The 17,098-nt window shown below is 40.1% G+C and overlaps 1 protein-coding gene across 1 annotated transcript; it reads left to right on the top strand.

Annotated features, from left to right (window-relative positions):
• Window positions 1-1,132: 1,132 nt before the first annotated feature.
• slc35e4 (solute carrier family 35 member E4) lies at window positions 1,133-17,066 on the top strand. The gene is made up of 3 exons (XM_026942523.3): window positions 1,133-1,290; window positions 2,988-3,595; window positions 9,887-17,066. Exons 2-3 carry the CDS (start codon window positions 3,007-3,009, stop codon window positions 11,416-11,418), a joined length of 2,121 nt encoding a protein of 706 aa, XP_026798324.3. The 5' UTR covers window positions 1,133-1,290; window positions 2,988-3,006; the 3' UTR covers window positions 11,419-17,066.
• Window positions 17,067-17,098: the final 32 nt, after the last annotated feature.

The raw sequence follows: 17,098 nt of genomic DNA, 5'->3' as shown, positions 1-17,098 counted from the left end.
AATGTAAACCTCAATTTGATCAACTTCAAATCATATTATTTGGATGGATTCCTGCACTTTTATATGTACCGTCTAATTTAAATTGCTCATTTTATTACGTTTACAGTATTTAGCAGATGCCCTTATCCAGAGCGACTTACAGAAGTGCTTTGAGTCTCTGTCAAAAACACATCCTCATGCTAGTTCACTAGGACAGGGAATAAGAATGCTATCGAGAACATTTTGTGAAAACCAGTCACTATATATTGTTGACATTAAAGAATATTAAAAAAAATAGCAAGCTGACAAACTAATCATTAAATTATGGCAAAAGAAATGACGGTGTATAAATGGAGGATGGGCCGGTCTGTGCACAGAGCCACAAGCTGTAAACGTACGCCTCAGCTGATGGAGGCTTTAGCTCTCATTATTATTATTATTATTATTATTATTATTATTTCTATTATTGTTCTATATGAAATATTTTTATTGGCATAGAAGTGAGTCTAAATAACTTCCATCTCTATCTTTTGGACATTACCCTGATTGTTCATTTTATGATCCTGGCTGTCTGTGCACTTGAACTTTTATGGAGTTTCCTGTGCGTCACTACATGCAAATGAGCCGTGTCACGAACACGCTTTGCACTATACACGTGATCAATATACGCACGTGAGTAAGAAAACATTTACGCAAACATTTACACAAAACTTCACTAAAAGATTTATCAATGAGGCCCAATGATATTTGAACATTTATGAAAGCAGTTTCCACTGTCAGTGCTTTGTAACAGTAAGTTTTCTCTTAAATTCAAGAGAAGAAGAAAGATGCTAATGAAAAAATGATTGTTTATAGCTGCTATAACTTAAGTGATAACAGGAACTCATGTCTCAGTGTTTCACTGTATTAAAGCTAACTATAAAAGTGTGGTTGTGTTGATTAACAAATGAAAAATTGTAAGTGTTGACAAATTGCTGTGGTATAAGACGAATAAAACACTTCTGGACGTGCTGTTGTTGAAAACTTTTCATCAGTGAAGTCCTGCATCTTTAGCTTAGAGCTAAATCTGGCCTCTTCCAATATGGCGGACGCGTTGCCGTATCGCAGGAGCTAGCAACAGCTGCTGATTGGAACACACCAGTAATGGCGGCCAGTTCCAGTTACGACAAAAGTGCGCAGGTTGGACAAAAGCTGTAGCTTTATAACACACCACACAGCTGGTCTGACAATAACAGCGACGGAAAGCGCTCGATGCCTCCATCATCCGCGCCGGGAGGACCTTCATCAAGCTTTAACAGAGCCACAGACAGGGTAAGGTTATAGAGAAACATGTCGCTGGGCTTCATGAGGTCGTTAGGAGGTTATTATAAGATGCTGGGGCTTGTGTAATGATTAATTTTCTTTCTCAGTGCCTTATTTCTCTAAGCTGCGCAGTCAGGGCTCAGTGAGTTCATGCTAGAAATGTAGATGTAATATTAAACCACAAAGTCATTCACACACGACCTTTAGCTGTTTTCCTAGCTTTTATTTATTATTTTATTTTAAATGAACAGTGTTATGAATGTGTTATTACACTACTGAGTGAGAGTACTAAGGTTATAATGATATTCCTGGTGATGAGGTGCTTTTAAAGGATGACAATACAGAGATCCAAGCTAAATAATAATAATAATAATAATAATAATAATAATAATAATGCTCGAGTTACAGCCTTTAATATTTTATATTTATATTTCAAATCATAAGATTAAGCTTGCTAATTCATTGAATTTAAATTTCAGTATTCTCTGCACAATCAATGAGTATATGGACCAGACTGGAAATGGTATAGCCCAGTGTAGGGGTGTGGTAAAGTTTCATTTACATGTTTCTTTACGGGGACACGGGCTAGGAAACGTATATTAGTGTTTACTAGTTACACAACGGAGTACATGTCGTTTTATGAACCCAGAATCATCTGTTTTTACTTTATTTACTACGTTTGAAGTCTTAATTATGTAGGTGTCACCCACGCACACAAGAGATACAGTGGTAGGTTCTGCGGTTTAGGCTATAGGTGGCGTGAATGTGTGATCCTGACTGCAGTCGTGTCCTAATGCATAAATGTTTTGTCTGTTATTTGCCTTGCAAAATTGGGAACATGTGAGAGCCTTGTTAATAATAATAATTTGCATGGGCGGAGACGTCAGAAACAACAGGACGTCCTACAAACTCCGCCCACCGCCGTAGGTAGCGGTTTTGCATGTAGTTCTCGAAAACGAACAATTCAAAATGGTGACGTTTCTAAATATATCCTTACCATAAATCATTCACAGTGATTCATGTAATGCCTCGTGTGTATGTGTGTGTTTTTTCCCTGAAGTTCTTTCCAGTAATTCCTCTCGTTAGAAATTTACTTCCGGGTTTTAATTGGTTAGAATATCTCTGATTGACCAATCGCAGACGAGATCGCTGGGCACGTGGGAGGGACTTCACGTGCACCGTTTCCAAGGCCAAAACAAATGTCTGTTGCTACCTGATTGCGTCATTGCTGAAACCTGCCACTCCCGTATGAATAATAACATATTAATAATAATGAAAACACGTGTTGGGAAGGCAGCACGTGGTGTTTTCAGGCTTCTTAATGAAATCATGGATGTTTCTATAACTGGAGCTAACACACTGCAGTTTGAGAATCACAGAGGTGTTTGGCTGAGTTACCTAGCTGGAGCTCAGTTTAAGAATTGATTTATCCATCCTTATTGTCTGTGGCTCAGGGTCCCAACCCTGGTGCTGGAGATTCCCCTGTCCTACACACTTCATTGTTTTCCCTGCTCCGTACACCCCCGATTCATCTAATCAGCTTATTAACAGTCCTCCCTGAGTTAAAGTGGGCGTGTCAGAGCGGGGAAAACACTGAAATCTACAGGACGAGGGGTACTCCAGGACCATGGTTGGGAACCTGTGGTCTGAAGAATGGACGTGCTGTTATGTTCCATCACAAATTCAAGATGTGTTTGCGCCAACAGAGCTGAAGATGAAGCGAACATGATCAGCGCGGATGATGGCCCCTCTAAAAGCGAGGAGACCCGGGACACCGGGCAGAGGAGGACGCGTCCGCTTGAAACGCTGCACCTTCTGTCAGCCGTGGTGGTGTGGCTGGTCACGGGAACCACCATCTCCAGCCTGAACAAATGGATCTTTGCGGTGTATAACTTCAGATACCCTCTCCTCCTGTCGGCTCTGCACATGCTCACGGCCATAGTCGTAGGAGTCGTAAAGTACTGGTTTGTCCGAAACCAAGGCGTGGCAGAGCAGGACCTGACCTCCAGCGCCAAGTGCAAAGTGTTCCTGCTGAGCCTCACCTTCTGCGCCAGCATCGCCTTCGGAAACGTCGGGCTCAACTACGTGCAGCTGTCCTTCGCACAGATGATCTACACCACCACGCCGATCTTCACTCTGGCTATCTCGTCTCTGGTGCTTGGCAAACAGCACCACGTCCTCAAATACACGGCCATGATGCCCATCTGCCTCGGGGCTTCGTTCAGCATCATGGGCGAGGTGCAGTTTGATCAGACGGGCTGTCTGTTCGTGCTCGCCGCCACCATGCTACGGGGAGTAAAAAGCATCCAGCAAAGTGAGTATGAAAACCTCCATCAGTCAGTGTGAGAGGATTTTATTACATCTATAGCAACAAGACATTTAGTGTGCATTAGTTTTGGCACATGTTCCTTAATTATTGCCAATACACTATATTCTAAGAAATGAACTGTACCTTTCCTTGTTTCTGGGATTGTACTCTTGATATGTAGCTTCATTCATTAATTCATTCATTCATCTTCAGTAACCAGTTTTGTAGCAACCTAACATGCGGATGAGCCTGAATGGGACACCAGTTCACGTTCACACTTACATGTAGCCAACCCATCCACTCGTGCCCCATCAAGAGTGTATTCTTGCTTCAGTATTCCCGGGATAGACTCCATGTCCACTGCGACAATGATCAGGATAAAGTGCATGCTTATGTTTTGCTACCAAAAAAAAAAAAATCCAATTCTAGTTTGTTACAATGAAACCGTTACTTCACTTACTACACTCAACTACACTTACAGTCAGTTACCATGGCGACACTCAGCGATCCATCCAGCTATGGCTCCTTCGGTAGCTATTATCATTAATGGAGCAAAAATATACATCTGTACATTTGTCCATATTGTTTATTTGTCCATTTGTTTATAGAACTGTTAAGCAGTATCACTCTCACAGTCGTGCTGTTGTACTGAATATCAGCGCGGATGTGATTACCTGTAGCTGAACTACAGACGTGCTGATATTCAGTACAACAGCACGACTGCGAGTGTGAAAGCAATTTGCTTAAATATAATACTTTGCTATCAGAGTGCCAGAAAAAAAAAACTAAAAAAAAAGACATAATGCTTAATAAAGAATATTTTAACATCCAGTCAGCTCCTGTGTGAGTGTTAGTAGTGCTGCCGATACCTGCGATACTCGGACAAAAGTGTATCGTGATGTAATTTATCAGAATACCAACATGATATCACCCAGCTCTGCTAATAAGTCACATAGTAAGGATATATTATAATAAATATCCGATTCTTAGGTGATTGTGATTCTCTCAGGAAGATTCTGCATTGATGCGCAAAACGTCATCGATTCTTACGCAGATGTTTACAAAAGCAGAAAGTGGTCATAGTGTTGTAGGGCTGGGCAATATGATGATAAAATATCAATATCATGATAAATACTGTCACACTACACTGGTCTGAGATATCGTTGGTAACGTGAAATCTTTTTCTTGTTTTTAATAACCCCAGACGAAATGCAGCTGAATGCTAGCAGTTGATTTGATGTTTTTTTTTTCTATTTTATTCTTCTTTTCAGTGTTACAGTTTAGTTTTAGTAAGCAGTAAATAAATGTATAATCAACCTCAGTTTACAGTTTATAATTTGTACACTTTTATTTCAACACTGCTGTTTTGCTGACCGTCTGGTAGCGAAATTACATATCGTGATACTTATCATGTTGTGGAAATGTCCTCAGGGATCGTGATATGATATTTTAACATAAATTATGCATAAAAAATCAAAAGTGAGTCTACTTGTGCTGTGATTAGAGATTCCCTCCCTTACTAGCTATGCTTTTCATCAAGAAAAACGGGCTAAAGGAACTAGCAGATGGTTATTTAGATGATTTTTTTTATCAATGATCGATGATAAAAAATGAGTTTGCTTGCTACTTAGCTAGCAATATTATATCTCCAGTGTTTATTTTAACTTTCAGAAGTCAGAAGTGTTTATTTAAGATGCGGCTGTAGCAAGTATGTACACAGATACTCAAACACACACACACAAACACACACCACATGGCATCATTACTCATGTGATAACCATATGTGCCTCAGCGAGGCTACCTGTCAAAAGGGCTGTTATTTTAGCTGGCAGTGTAAAGTTTCTAAACGAATGTTCTTTCCTGGGAGACGCCGTGGCCAGAAATGGAAGCTGACTGACGTCAGGCGCTACTTTTGGTCCTATGAAACCTCTTTTCTGTGGTTGTTACTTCCCAGACGACTGTTTGAGCTCCTTGGAATCTTTTTGTCAGAGACACACCGCACAGCACCGACGCCCGCTCTGTCCACATCCCGTTTTAGACTAGCGGAGCTGAAATGTCCTGCTCAAACACACGTTTCAGCTCTGCTCATACCACCAGCTTTATCTCACTTCATGATGAAATTGTAGCTTTATTGATGGAGGGATGTAGAGCTGAGCTGTATAACAGAAGTATTCAGATACATGAAGGCTTGGAGGTGTTGTGATCACACATGCACAAATGCTCAGTCATCGATCTGGTGACTAAAACAGACCCAGTGTGAAAACACCCTAAGATGTGTTTCCTAACTTGCTGAAACAAGCAGCACACTCCCAGGAAGCGTAATCTCTTTTTATTCAGTGCTTACAAAAATAAACTATTTCACAACATGCACATGGGGAAAAACAAGACAACTGGTAAACAAGTAAATTTAAGACTTGTCCGATTCGCAGCTTGTTGCTACGTGGTTTCAGTGCGACGTTATAGCCACGCCCACATTTTTAACACACTGTCTATAAAGACTTGTTTATGGACCGTGCAGTTCAGTCAGTAATCGAGAGTACTCACATGTCATCGATCATGATAATACACTAACAGCGCTGTTGGATTCTTGCTTCTGATTGGTCAGAAGGTGTTGATTAATTTTTTTTATAACAGCAGCTCTGACAGTAGTGCTGGCTATAACTCAAACCACAGCTTTATATTACTACGCTTCTTCTAGTACCTCACTGTATTGTGGACACTCCATATAAACAGTTTTAAAACCCTTACAGTAGTTGATACGGTGAAATTTTCTGTAAGGAGACATTTTTCTTAGCATTCAGGGGTAAAGCTGACATGTAACTTGACGTTTTCCAGGACAGAGTGTTTTCCAGGTTCTCAGTAAGACAACAGCCTGCATTGTTTGTCTTTTTAACTACACAAGCGAGAAAAAAGAGAGGCTGGTGAGGGAGCGAGTGTTTACAACTGCCATAACATAAGCGATAAAAGGAACTAACGTGCTTCACTGACATTTCACAACTTTAAACGTAACTATAAATGGATAAAAAGTCTCATTGTTTAATAAATTAAAAAAAGGCTATAAAAATGTGCTGTAGTATAAGAGGAATAAAACATTTTTATAGGAACACCACCCCATCGTTTTTCTTATTTTCCTATAACAGCACACTCTCAAGCTCTTGAAACTTCACTGAATACACATTACGTGATAGAATCGTTGTTTAGGACACTTCAACAGAGTTATGTAACATGGACAAATTGCTTTCAGCTGGACTTCATGATGTTAAGTGGTGTCCACAGTAGAGTAATTAAACCGGTGTTTTAGACACACACACACACACACACACACACACACGCACTGACTAACATACAGAGTGAGAGAAAGAGACCTGGTTTTATTAAACATTGGATCACATGACTCGACACTGAGGAGGGTACAGTGGCTTAGTTGTTAGCACGTTTGCCTTGCCACTCCGGGGTTGGGGTTTCAAATCCCGCCTCCTCCTGTGCGTGGAGTTTGCATGTTCTCCCCGTGCTTCCGTAGGGTTTCCTCCGGGTATTCCGGTTTCCTCCCCAGTCCAAAGACATGTTTGTAGGCAGGCTGGCATATCCGTAGTGTGTGAATGGGCGTGTGAGTGATGAGTTCGCACCCCATCCAGGGTGTCCCCCTCCTTGTGCCGCGAGTTCCCTGGGATAGGCTCCATGCCCCAGAGAATGGATGGGTGGATGGATTCTACACGGAGAGACACGCACGTCTGCATGTTACAGAACAGAACAAGCTCTAAAACATCGTGTTTAAAGGGAGGATTAAAGACACATGGGATTTTCCATCGCACTGATCTAATTAACACAGAACTTCAGGCTTTAGAGTCAAGTTTTAGGTCACACAGTTATAAAAGCCCACAGCGCTGAGGAGAGCAGAAGAGCACCGATTCGATATCCAGTATCAGTACTGAGCCAATATGTGCAGAATTGGATATTAGAGGAAAAATAAGAAAGAATCCGATCTAATTCTGTAACAGACCAACATGCTTTTATAAAATGCTTTATATTTTTATGTAAAACTCTTACAGGGATTTATCTTCTACTGTTGGGTTTTTCTGGAAACAATTTTGATTACATATTGATGATATTTGCATAAGTACTGAAGTACTGAATACGTATTAGACTCAAATTGCAGTTACTTCCTACATTTGCAAAGCGATATTTGAAAAAACTGCAGTTTGTTTAAATCATGTTAATGGATATGTATTTGTTCCTACAGGGTCGTTGAGTGAGAGTTGGAATATAGTAATTGTACATGACCATGTATTTAAGAGAAGTGCTTCATTAAATACAATCATTTTAAAGCTTAGTAATAAAAAAAATATCGGATTGGTTTTGGTAATGGATACTCAGGGTTTCGTTATCATGGTAAACATTACACCACTGTAACATGCGTGTATTCATGTGACAGAAATCCACGCCAGAAAACACGAGCGAGTCTGTTTTTGATGCCGAAACACTCGACAAGGCAGTGCGATGCGAGCGTGTGATGATTTCAGTATACATTTTTGCATGATTTAAATTTGAATGCAAGACTAAACAAGCAAAAGACACGTCATAGCTTATTAAATACTTTGGAATAAAGAAAGAACTGTCAGAGCTGATATTTTAATGATACCGTTTTTTTTTTGTTTTTTTTTTAACTCAGTACATTTCCTCATCTGGTGTAAAAACACACGTAGATTACATAGATTGAGAGATAAGGAAGAGGATTGTCTGCTTTTGAACAAGGTAAATTAAGCTGCGAGTTGAGTTCTCCTCTTCCCAAAGCTTCCAAACAGCTGAGTAATCGGGCACAAATACTCATCTGGGTCGACGTGTTAGTGTCACGTTTCAGTGGGTTATTTTTGCAGGCTTGTTGATGGTGTGTGCCGTACACCGACCGAGTCAACACGTGTTCCAGCAGACTCCAAATTCACCTGCTTATTTGAAGAGATCACTGTGGAGTTTCTGTATTAATTCCTATTTCCTCCACTGTATATGTGTGTGTGTGTGTGTGTGTATACAGTATAAACTGTACTGCGTGGGTTATAAGTCACAATGGAGCAAAAAAACCCACAACCATCTTAATGTACATGGTTTTCATTTAAACCACAGCACTGCTGAATGCTGAATTCTAGTCAGACGGAGTTGATTAATGCCCTTTATACCAAAGCACGGTTGAATTCTCAAATCTGATTGGTTAGAAGGTGTGCATTATTTTTGTATAGGTTTATATTAATGTGCTGGTTCTAATACGTTATTGTTTCTATAGTAACGGCTCATGCACAGGAGCTTGTATGGTGGACGCTTCATAAAATCAAAGTAACTAATAGTAAATAATTATAAACTAATAATAAATGAATTTTAAAATGTGTCATGCATACATATACACAGTATGTTTCTCAAAGGCTTCAGGACAGAGGAGTTTACACTTACCCGTTTCTCAGTAAAAATGACAAGTTGCATTTTTAAGAGTGAGAGAGAGAAAGAGCAAGAGAGAGAGAGGAAGAGTCTGGTGAGGGAATGACTGTTTATAGCTGCTATGACGTAAGTGATAACAGGAACTAACTTGACTCACAGGCAAAATTATATTCAGTGATGGAGTTTCCATCAAGCATTCAACAAAATTGACTCTTCTAGACCTGGCCTGCCCAGTGGTAAGGCAAAAACGTGATAAAATATTTTCAAGCTGGTAACAGCGACAGCCTAACATACACCAAAAGACCAAAAGTTTGTGGACACCTGACCATCACGGCCATATGTGGTTCTTCCCCAAACTGTTGCCACAAAGTTAGAAGCATGCAATTGTATAGAATATGAAGTATAGTCTTTATATGCTGTAGGATTACAATTTCCCTTCACTGGAACTAAGGCCCAAACCTGTTGCAGCATGACAGTGCCCCTGTGCACAAAGTGAGTTCCATGAAGACATGGTTTGCCAAGGTTGATTAAGGTGGAAGAACCCAAGTGTCCTGCACAGAGTCCTGATCTCAACCCCACTGACCACCTTTGGGGTGAACTGGAACACCGACTGCACCCCAGGCCTCCTCATCCAACATCAGTGCTTGATCTCACTAATGCTCTTGTGGCTGAATGATCACAAATCCCCACAGCCACACTCCAAATTCTAGGAAAGCCTTCACAGAAGAGTGGAGGTTATTATTACGGCAGATGGGGACTAAGTCTGGAATGGAATATTAAAGACCTATGAGTGTGACGGTCAGGTGTCCACACACTTTTGGCCATATACTGTGTGTGTGTCTTTGTTAACCTGCGTGTCCTGTACTTTTTTAGGCATTCTGCTCCAGGAGGAGAAGATCAACTCTGTCTTCCTGCTCTACCTAATGGCGATCCCCAGTTTCTGCATCCTGGCTGTGGCAGCTCTGGTCCTGGAGAACTGGGCTGCTCTTCAGTCGCCCCACCACTACGACGGCCATCTGTGGGGCTTCATAGTGCTCAGCTGCCTGGGCTCTGTGCTCTATAACCTGGCGAGCTGCTGCGTGATCAGCCTCACGTCTGCCGTCACGCTGCACATCCTGGGCAATCTGAGCGTGGTGGGAAACCTGCTGCTCTCCCAGCTGCTCTTTGGCAGTCAGCTTTCTGCGCTGAGCTGCGCCGGGGCCGTGCTCACACTCACCGGCATGATCATCTACCAGAATTCGGAGTTCATCGTCGCATATGTGGATGCCCGCCGTGCAAGAGCCTCAAATGGCAAGATCTGCACTGATGAGGCAGAACCTTATTCAGGATGCACTTATGAGACGTCTTCATGTTTAGATCCATCTGAGGAGCCATCTTTAGAACTTTCCTCAGACATATGCCACTCTACTGAGCCATCTCTAGAACTATATGATGATTCTGACCCATGGGAAGAACTATACAATGATCTAGAACCACCTCCAGTAATAGAACATGACCTAGAAGCATCTCCAAAACGGTACCATGACCTCCAAACACCTCCAAAATTGAATCATGTTCAAGAACCACATCCAGCACTTGATCATGATCTAGAACCATCTCCAGATCCACGCTATGACTTCCGACCCCCTCCAAAACTGTACTGTGTCCAAGAACCACATACACTTGATCATGTCCTAGAACCAAATCCAGAACCGTGCCATGACCTAGAACCATTCTCAGAACCACCTCCAGCATTAGATCAAGACCTAGAACCATCCTCAGAACTAATTCAAGACCTAGAAACATCCTCAGAAGTAGTTCATGACCTAGAACCATCTTCAGAACTAGACCATAAGCTAGATTCATTCTCAGAACTACACCATGACCTACAACCATCTTCAGAACTAGACCATGAGCTAGAACTAGCCTCACAAGAAGTACATGGTCTAGACCCATCCACAGAAGTAGTCCATGACCTAGACATATCCTCAGAACTAGTCCAGGACCTAGAACCATACTCAGAACTAGTCCCTGACCTAGAAACAACCTCAGAACTAGTTCATGACCTAGAACCATCCTCAGAACTAGTCCAGGACCTAGAACCATACTTAGAACTAGACCATGATCTAGAACCATCAGAAGTAGTTCATGACTTAGAACCATCTTTACCACTAGACCATGATCTAGACCCATCTTCACCACTAGACCATGATCTAGAACCACCTCCAGCACTAGACCATGTCAATGACCTTGTCCATGACTTAGGACATTCATTAGAACTGTATGTTGACACTGAGTCACCTCAAGAATCCTCTATTGAAGGCTACATTGACGTAGAACCATCAGCAGACCTAGAACTGTTTCCACAACTAGCTCTAAAATCTGACAGGAGGACAGAGATAGGGTTCCATGAAAAGATGGACTGAGGACAGAAAGACAAACTGGAAATCGTAAGTTATGGTCCTTCCTCACATGAAGTTCCGATGAATCCTATCTGGAGGTTTAACTGGTTTTTCTTGTGAGCTCTTGTGACACATAATTACTCCTTTTCCACCAACATGGTCCGAGTGTCTGTTCAGGGAACCTCTTTTAGGGAACCATAGCCAGGTTTTGACTCCTTTTACGAAAACATAACATAGAAATAACCATTGTGGGTCATGAGTTGCTTATGTTGTTCTCATGGCGACAGTGTGACCATATGCATGCTACTTAATGTCGCTGGTTCTATTTGGCCAGCTAGGAACTTGTGTAAAGCACAGAACGGTTCCATCAGCACCAGTACCAGGTTGGTGGAAAAGTGCTAAATGTGTTTTGAGCCACAGTACCGGTACCTCCTTACTGTGCCAATAGGTTTCAGTTATCTCCAAGCTCACAAAGCTCTGAGACTCTAACTTTGCATATTACCTCCATTTTGGTTAAATACACACCGGTTGGCATAAACACTCCTGCATGAGTGACTGATCTTTATCTCCACTGTGAAGCCACAACGCAGGTGTCTGCGGGATTCTGGGTAACACCGGCATTCAGCAGGTCGCCTATGAACTGCTCAAGCACTTTTTTTTTGTTTTAAAAAAACTCAGTGGTTACAAATGAAGAAATGACCGCTTTGGTGGTTTGAGGTACTGTTCTTCTCGTTCTGCTAGTCTGGAAGGGGCTTGTAAAGGCAGCTCTTGTATGTCAGGTGTTTGTTACAGATTTTTTTTCTCAAGCTTACGTTTACATAAACTGCACACTGGTGAGATCATCTCCATTTCTGTTTAGTTTACAGTAAGGATGGACATTTAGGAAAACTGACAGGCCTGACGTTTGTGGGTGTATCCGTAAAAAAACAAAACAAACAAAAAAAAAAAAAACCTGACATTTCTACCTAGATAAATTAAACTGTTTAAAGAAAACAGCCATGAGCAGGTTTACTCACAGGCTTGGGATTAAACAAACAGTCTGACAAATATTTAAAAGTGTTCCCCTTACTGCAAACATACGATTAGTGTATGCAGATTGCTTCTGAAGCTATGAGGGAAATGTTAGAAAATAATGGAAGTCTGTTTCACCCAAAAATCCTTTTATCATAAACACATTGCCAAATTGTCTTACACTCACTTCAAAAGATATTGTAAAGTAGGAAGTTGCTAATTTTTCAATAACAGCATGTCCTGAAGTGTTTTATTCTTTTTATACCATAGCACTTTGTCAGTGATTACAATTATTAATTTACTAAAGAACAAAACATCATATATTTTTTATCCGTTTATAGATACATTTCTGTAACTTTCGTGGGACGTTAGTTCTTGTTAGCATGTGAAAATATAACATTATTATATTATTATATTATACATTATAATGGTATAAAATAGTTGTTTTCTCACTAGCCTCTCTTTTTTCTCTCTCAAAGTTGATAAGACAAAGAAAACCACAGGTTGTCACATTACAGAGAGACAGAAAAGCGTAAACTCCTCTGTCCTGAACACTTTCCTGTGGCAGAAAACTTACTGTTACAAAACTGACACTGGAGACTCCTTCCATAAATGTTAAATAAACATCTCCTTACAGAAAGCTTCAATTTATCTGCTATACAAGTCCCTGTGATTGAGCGGTTACTATAGAAATGATAAGGTATTAGAAAAAGTGCATTAACATTAACCTGTGATTTGAGAAATCGAAAATTAATCAACACACCCTGACCAATCAGATTTGAGAATTCAACAGCAATGTTGTTTAGGCTCAAATAGCAGGCAGAGTGCATATTTACAAATTCAAGTTTAAAGTGTCACCATATTATTACGTCATAAATTCCAGCTTTCGTTTACAATTCTGCTTGCAATTGTTGTAAAGCGGGGCTTAGAGGGGCGTGTCCTCATCGGTGTGCTTGTAATGTTACATACAACCCCGCCTCCAAAGTGATTGTCCAAAATGGCCGCCTCCATAACATTCAATCATTCTGTGATGCTATGAAGTTTTGTTTGTGTTTATAGATGACAGAAAGTCCTACAGTCTCCTAAACCACACCAGCAGGTCTGTGTGACATCACCGAAGAGCTGGAAGTGGTTTGAGGCAGAAGTGTGCAGAAAAAATGTTTGGGGTGACATAGACTTCCATTATATTAGCCTCACAGCTTAAGGGCAAAACTATAGAAACAATGGCCAATGTCTTTACTCACTAAAGAACAGCTGGAACATGTTATATAATCCTCATTACGGGGTTTTATTATTAGACTTGGCCTGTGTCTCTAAGGATATTCGGATGTCTTTAGCACAGCCGGAATGAACACCGAAACAGAAATGGCTTTGTGTTTGTCCCTCAAAAGGTTTTGTGTGGGTGCTTTTTGTCTATGCGACGTTTTCCTTGATGTTTGTTCTCAGTATTACTCATGGTGTTGGGATTTTTCCTGCTGTATTTCTTACTCAGACAGCAACACCAGTAGAGGTCATATTTGGAAGCAGTGTGCAGTGGTACGGTCACACACTCACAGCTGCGTGTATGTCGTCATCTGCTGGACGGAGAGTGGAAGTCATTCTTATTTATTTTTGCATTTTATTCAATGTAAATTGCACTGGTCATTACAAGGACCATTTTAGCTTGAAGTGGATTTATATCAGCGTCGTTTTCAGGAGTCAGTAGGTAGTCTTACCTTAGTGTTTACTCAGTTTGGTAACAGAGCTGACAGCGATCCCAAGGTCGTGTTACAATAAGGACCTGAGAGCGCAGTCAACTCGGAGAACTTGAAAATTATATCGTTAAAGTCACGCTGAATTAGTCATGTGCCAATCATTTGTTATAACCTACGAAGAGTTTCATCCCAAAATGGAGTCTGTTTGTTTTTTTGGACATTTTTGGTAATTATGGATTTTAAAAGTAGAGCCACTGGACAAGTATTCCATATCATAACCATGAGCATGTGTAAGGACACGCATACAATAATGCCAATCTACTGCGAACACGTTTTTATATCTAAACAAAGGAATGTTGGCCAAACTGCAATATACTGTATATCCATCTGAAACAATAAGGATTAAAGATATCTATTGGGGTTTCACATAAAATAAATAATAAATAATGATGGGAAATCAGTTAAAGTTTCTAGCATAATAAAAATTAATATACAGAACAGTCAGCAGTATCAGTGCAGTTAGAACAGCAGTATCTTTCAGAGCGAAAGAAATACATAATAATTGATCATTTTTTTCCGATGCTGCTGCTGCTTACATCAGGCTCAATTTCAAACAAAAAATTTTAAATGATCTACTAATTAATTATCTATTATATCTTTTATCTGCACTAATTATCTACTGAACTCTTCAGGCTGCATTAATGCAACTGTAAAGGATTTAAATCTTTTTATTTTTCACGCTGATAAAGCTAGATGAAGCTCTCAGGAACGGAGGTCTAATTCTGCTGGAATGTATCACGCTTTGTTCACACACACGTGATGGATAACATATTTCGCAAAAAAAAAAAAATAATTGTGCTTGTAACGCTTGTGTTGTAGTGAACCATCAGCATTCAGTAACATTGCGAAGATGTTGATTTGGCGAAACAAAAATGTCACTTAGGAAACAAAGTCTCCATGTACAGAGTGCAGAGTGAGGGGCCGTGATATGGTAGCAATATCGTATCATGATTCCTGAAGACTTTTTCTAATGATAAAAACTGATAAACAAAAATAAATTATTTTTAAAATAGGTTGCTCTTAGTACAAACAGATTTGGACGATGTTGTACTGAAGAAACTCAGGAGGCTCTCAGATGTCATCATTTATCACTATAATGATGAATATATCGTCATATCACACAGCCCTACAGCTTCAGTACGTCATGTACACGGCCAGAGATAAAGCCTCGAATGGATACATTTGCGAGAAGATCCATGGAAAATCAGTGCTTTGTGTCTAATCACGTTTTGTTAGAGAAAAGAGGAAAACGTCGTGTGCTTGGCAACGGTCATCTCATGCCTCTGACTCAGTGTTTACGCCTCCTCAGCTGAACGTGACTGTATGGTGGATTTGCTGTGAGTGATTAGTTTGGAGTTAAATACCTCATTAATATTCTTCTTCTTCTGTTAAAAGCTCCTTCTTCATATCATGGCATCAAAACTGCTTGTTGTACAAGTCAGAGGATTTACAGATAAAGCAGTAGAGAAATAAAACGTCATTCTCAGTCACACGGTTATGAATAAAAAGCGTATCAATAAAAAAAGCAATAGAAAAAGCCGTCGACTTGGTTATTACATCATGAGAATTAGTTTCAGGGTTTTTTTTTTTCTTTTCGTTCGTCAGTGGATTGTCCACTTCTCAACAGTTTTCTTCTTCAATAGCGCACTGTTGATCCATGTCTCTACTGCTTTATCTGCCTGTCCTCTGATTTGCCCTTTTATAAATGTATTCATTAACAGATTATTGATTGTCCTTTTTTGTTTTATGAGGCGAATGAAGTACTGATTGAGAAGGACGGCCTCGGGTTTAGGGTTTAGAAGAAGAACACAGTGTGGAATTAGGGAAGGTCAGAGGTGTTGCTGGAAAATGTTCTTCAGTGACTTAGAGCAGAGTTTCTCAATCCAGCATGTCCTCCTTCAGCTGCACACACACACACACACACACACAGATGCTGTAGGTAGGTAGATCTATATCAGAAGGAGTTTTTCAGGAACTAAAGAGTTCTGGAACATTTTTCAGGAAAAGGGAAGAGTTTCAGAACCCTTTTCAGAACTGAATATTTCTTGAACTTTTTCACTAACTGAATAGCTCTAAAACATTTTCGGGAATGTAAGAGTTCTGCATTTTTTTTTTCAGGAACTGAAGAGTTCCACAACCTTTGTCAGGAACCAAATATTTCTGGAACTTTTTGCATTACCTGAAAAATTTTGGAATTTTTTTTTCAGGAACTAAAGTGTTTTGGAATATTTTTCAGAAACTGAAGCGTTCCAGAATTTTCTACGGGAGCTGAAGAGTTCTGGAAACGTTTTATGAACTGAAGAGTTCCAAATAGAGAAACAAATAGTTCTGGAACATTTTCAGTACCTGAAGAGTTTTGGAATCTTTTTCAGGAATGTAAGAGTTCCATAACTTTTTCAGTACCTGAAGAGTTCTGGAACCTTTTTCAGTAACTGAAGAGTTCTGGAACCTTTTTCAGGTGCTGAAGAATTTCAGAATGTTTTTCAGGAATGTCAAGGTTCCAGAATATTTTTTCAGGAACTGAAGAGTTCCAGAACCTTTTTCATGAACTAAAACATTCTGGCATCCTTTCCAGATACTCAAGAGTTCCAGAACATTGTTCAGGAACTAAATAGTTCCAGAACTCTCCTGATCGAGAATTCCGCAGTTCCTGGATGAGTCTCTAGCCTCAGCACAGACAAGGCTGAGTGCACGGTTATGTTGTTCTTTACAGTTTTTTGTTGTTGTGTAAATATGATGTTAACACTAAAAAAAATACACTCTCATCTCGCAGCAAACATTCTACATCTTCTGAAATTCTTGTTTAATGAGCAAAGTTTTAAAATTGATCAATCAGTGAAGTATAGTTGGCAAGCTCCTCCCATATAGTTCCTGGTTGATTTAAAAAAAAAAAAAAAACACTAACATCAGTCCAGTTTCCTGCTGTGGAAAAGCTCCTG

This window comes from Pangasianodon hypophthalmus, chromosome 17 (assembly GCF_027358585.1).
Source record: "Pangasianodon hypophthalmus isolate fPanHyp1 chromosome 17, fPanHyp1.pri, whole genome shotgun sequence".
Lineage (NCBI taxonomy): Eukaryota > Metazoa > Chordata > Actinopteri > Siluriformes > Pangasiidae > Pangasianodon > Pangasianodon hypophthalmus.
The sequence above is the reverse complement of the archived record's forward strand: the minus strand, read 5'-3'. Positions and strand labels throughout refer to the sequence as shown.

What these genes read in the sequence shown, in the direction of transcription:
- slc35e4 (XM_026942523.3), top strand. Translation starts at nt 3,007, where the DNA reads ATGATCAGCGCGGATGATGGCCCCTCTAAAAGCGAGGAGACCCGGGAC. An exon ending in AGTAAAAAGCATCCAGCAAA is followed by an intron (nt 3,596 to 9,886) that starts GTGAGTATGAAA and finishes GTACTTTTTTAG; the next exon opens with GCATTCTGCTCCAGGAGGAG.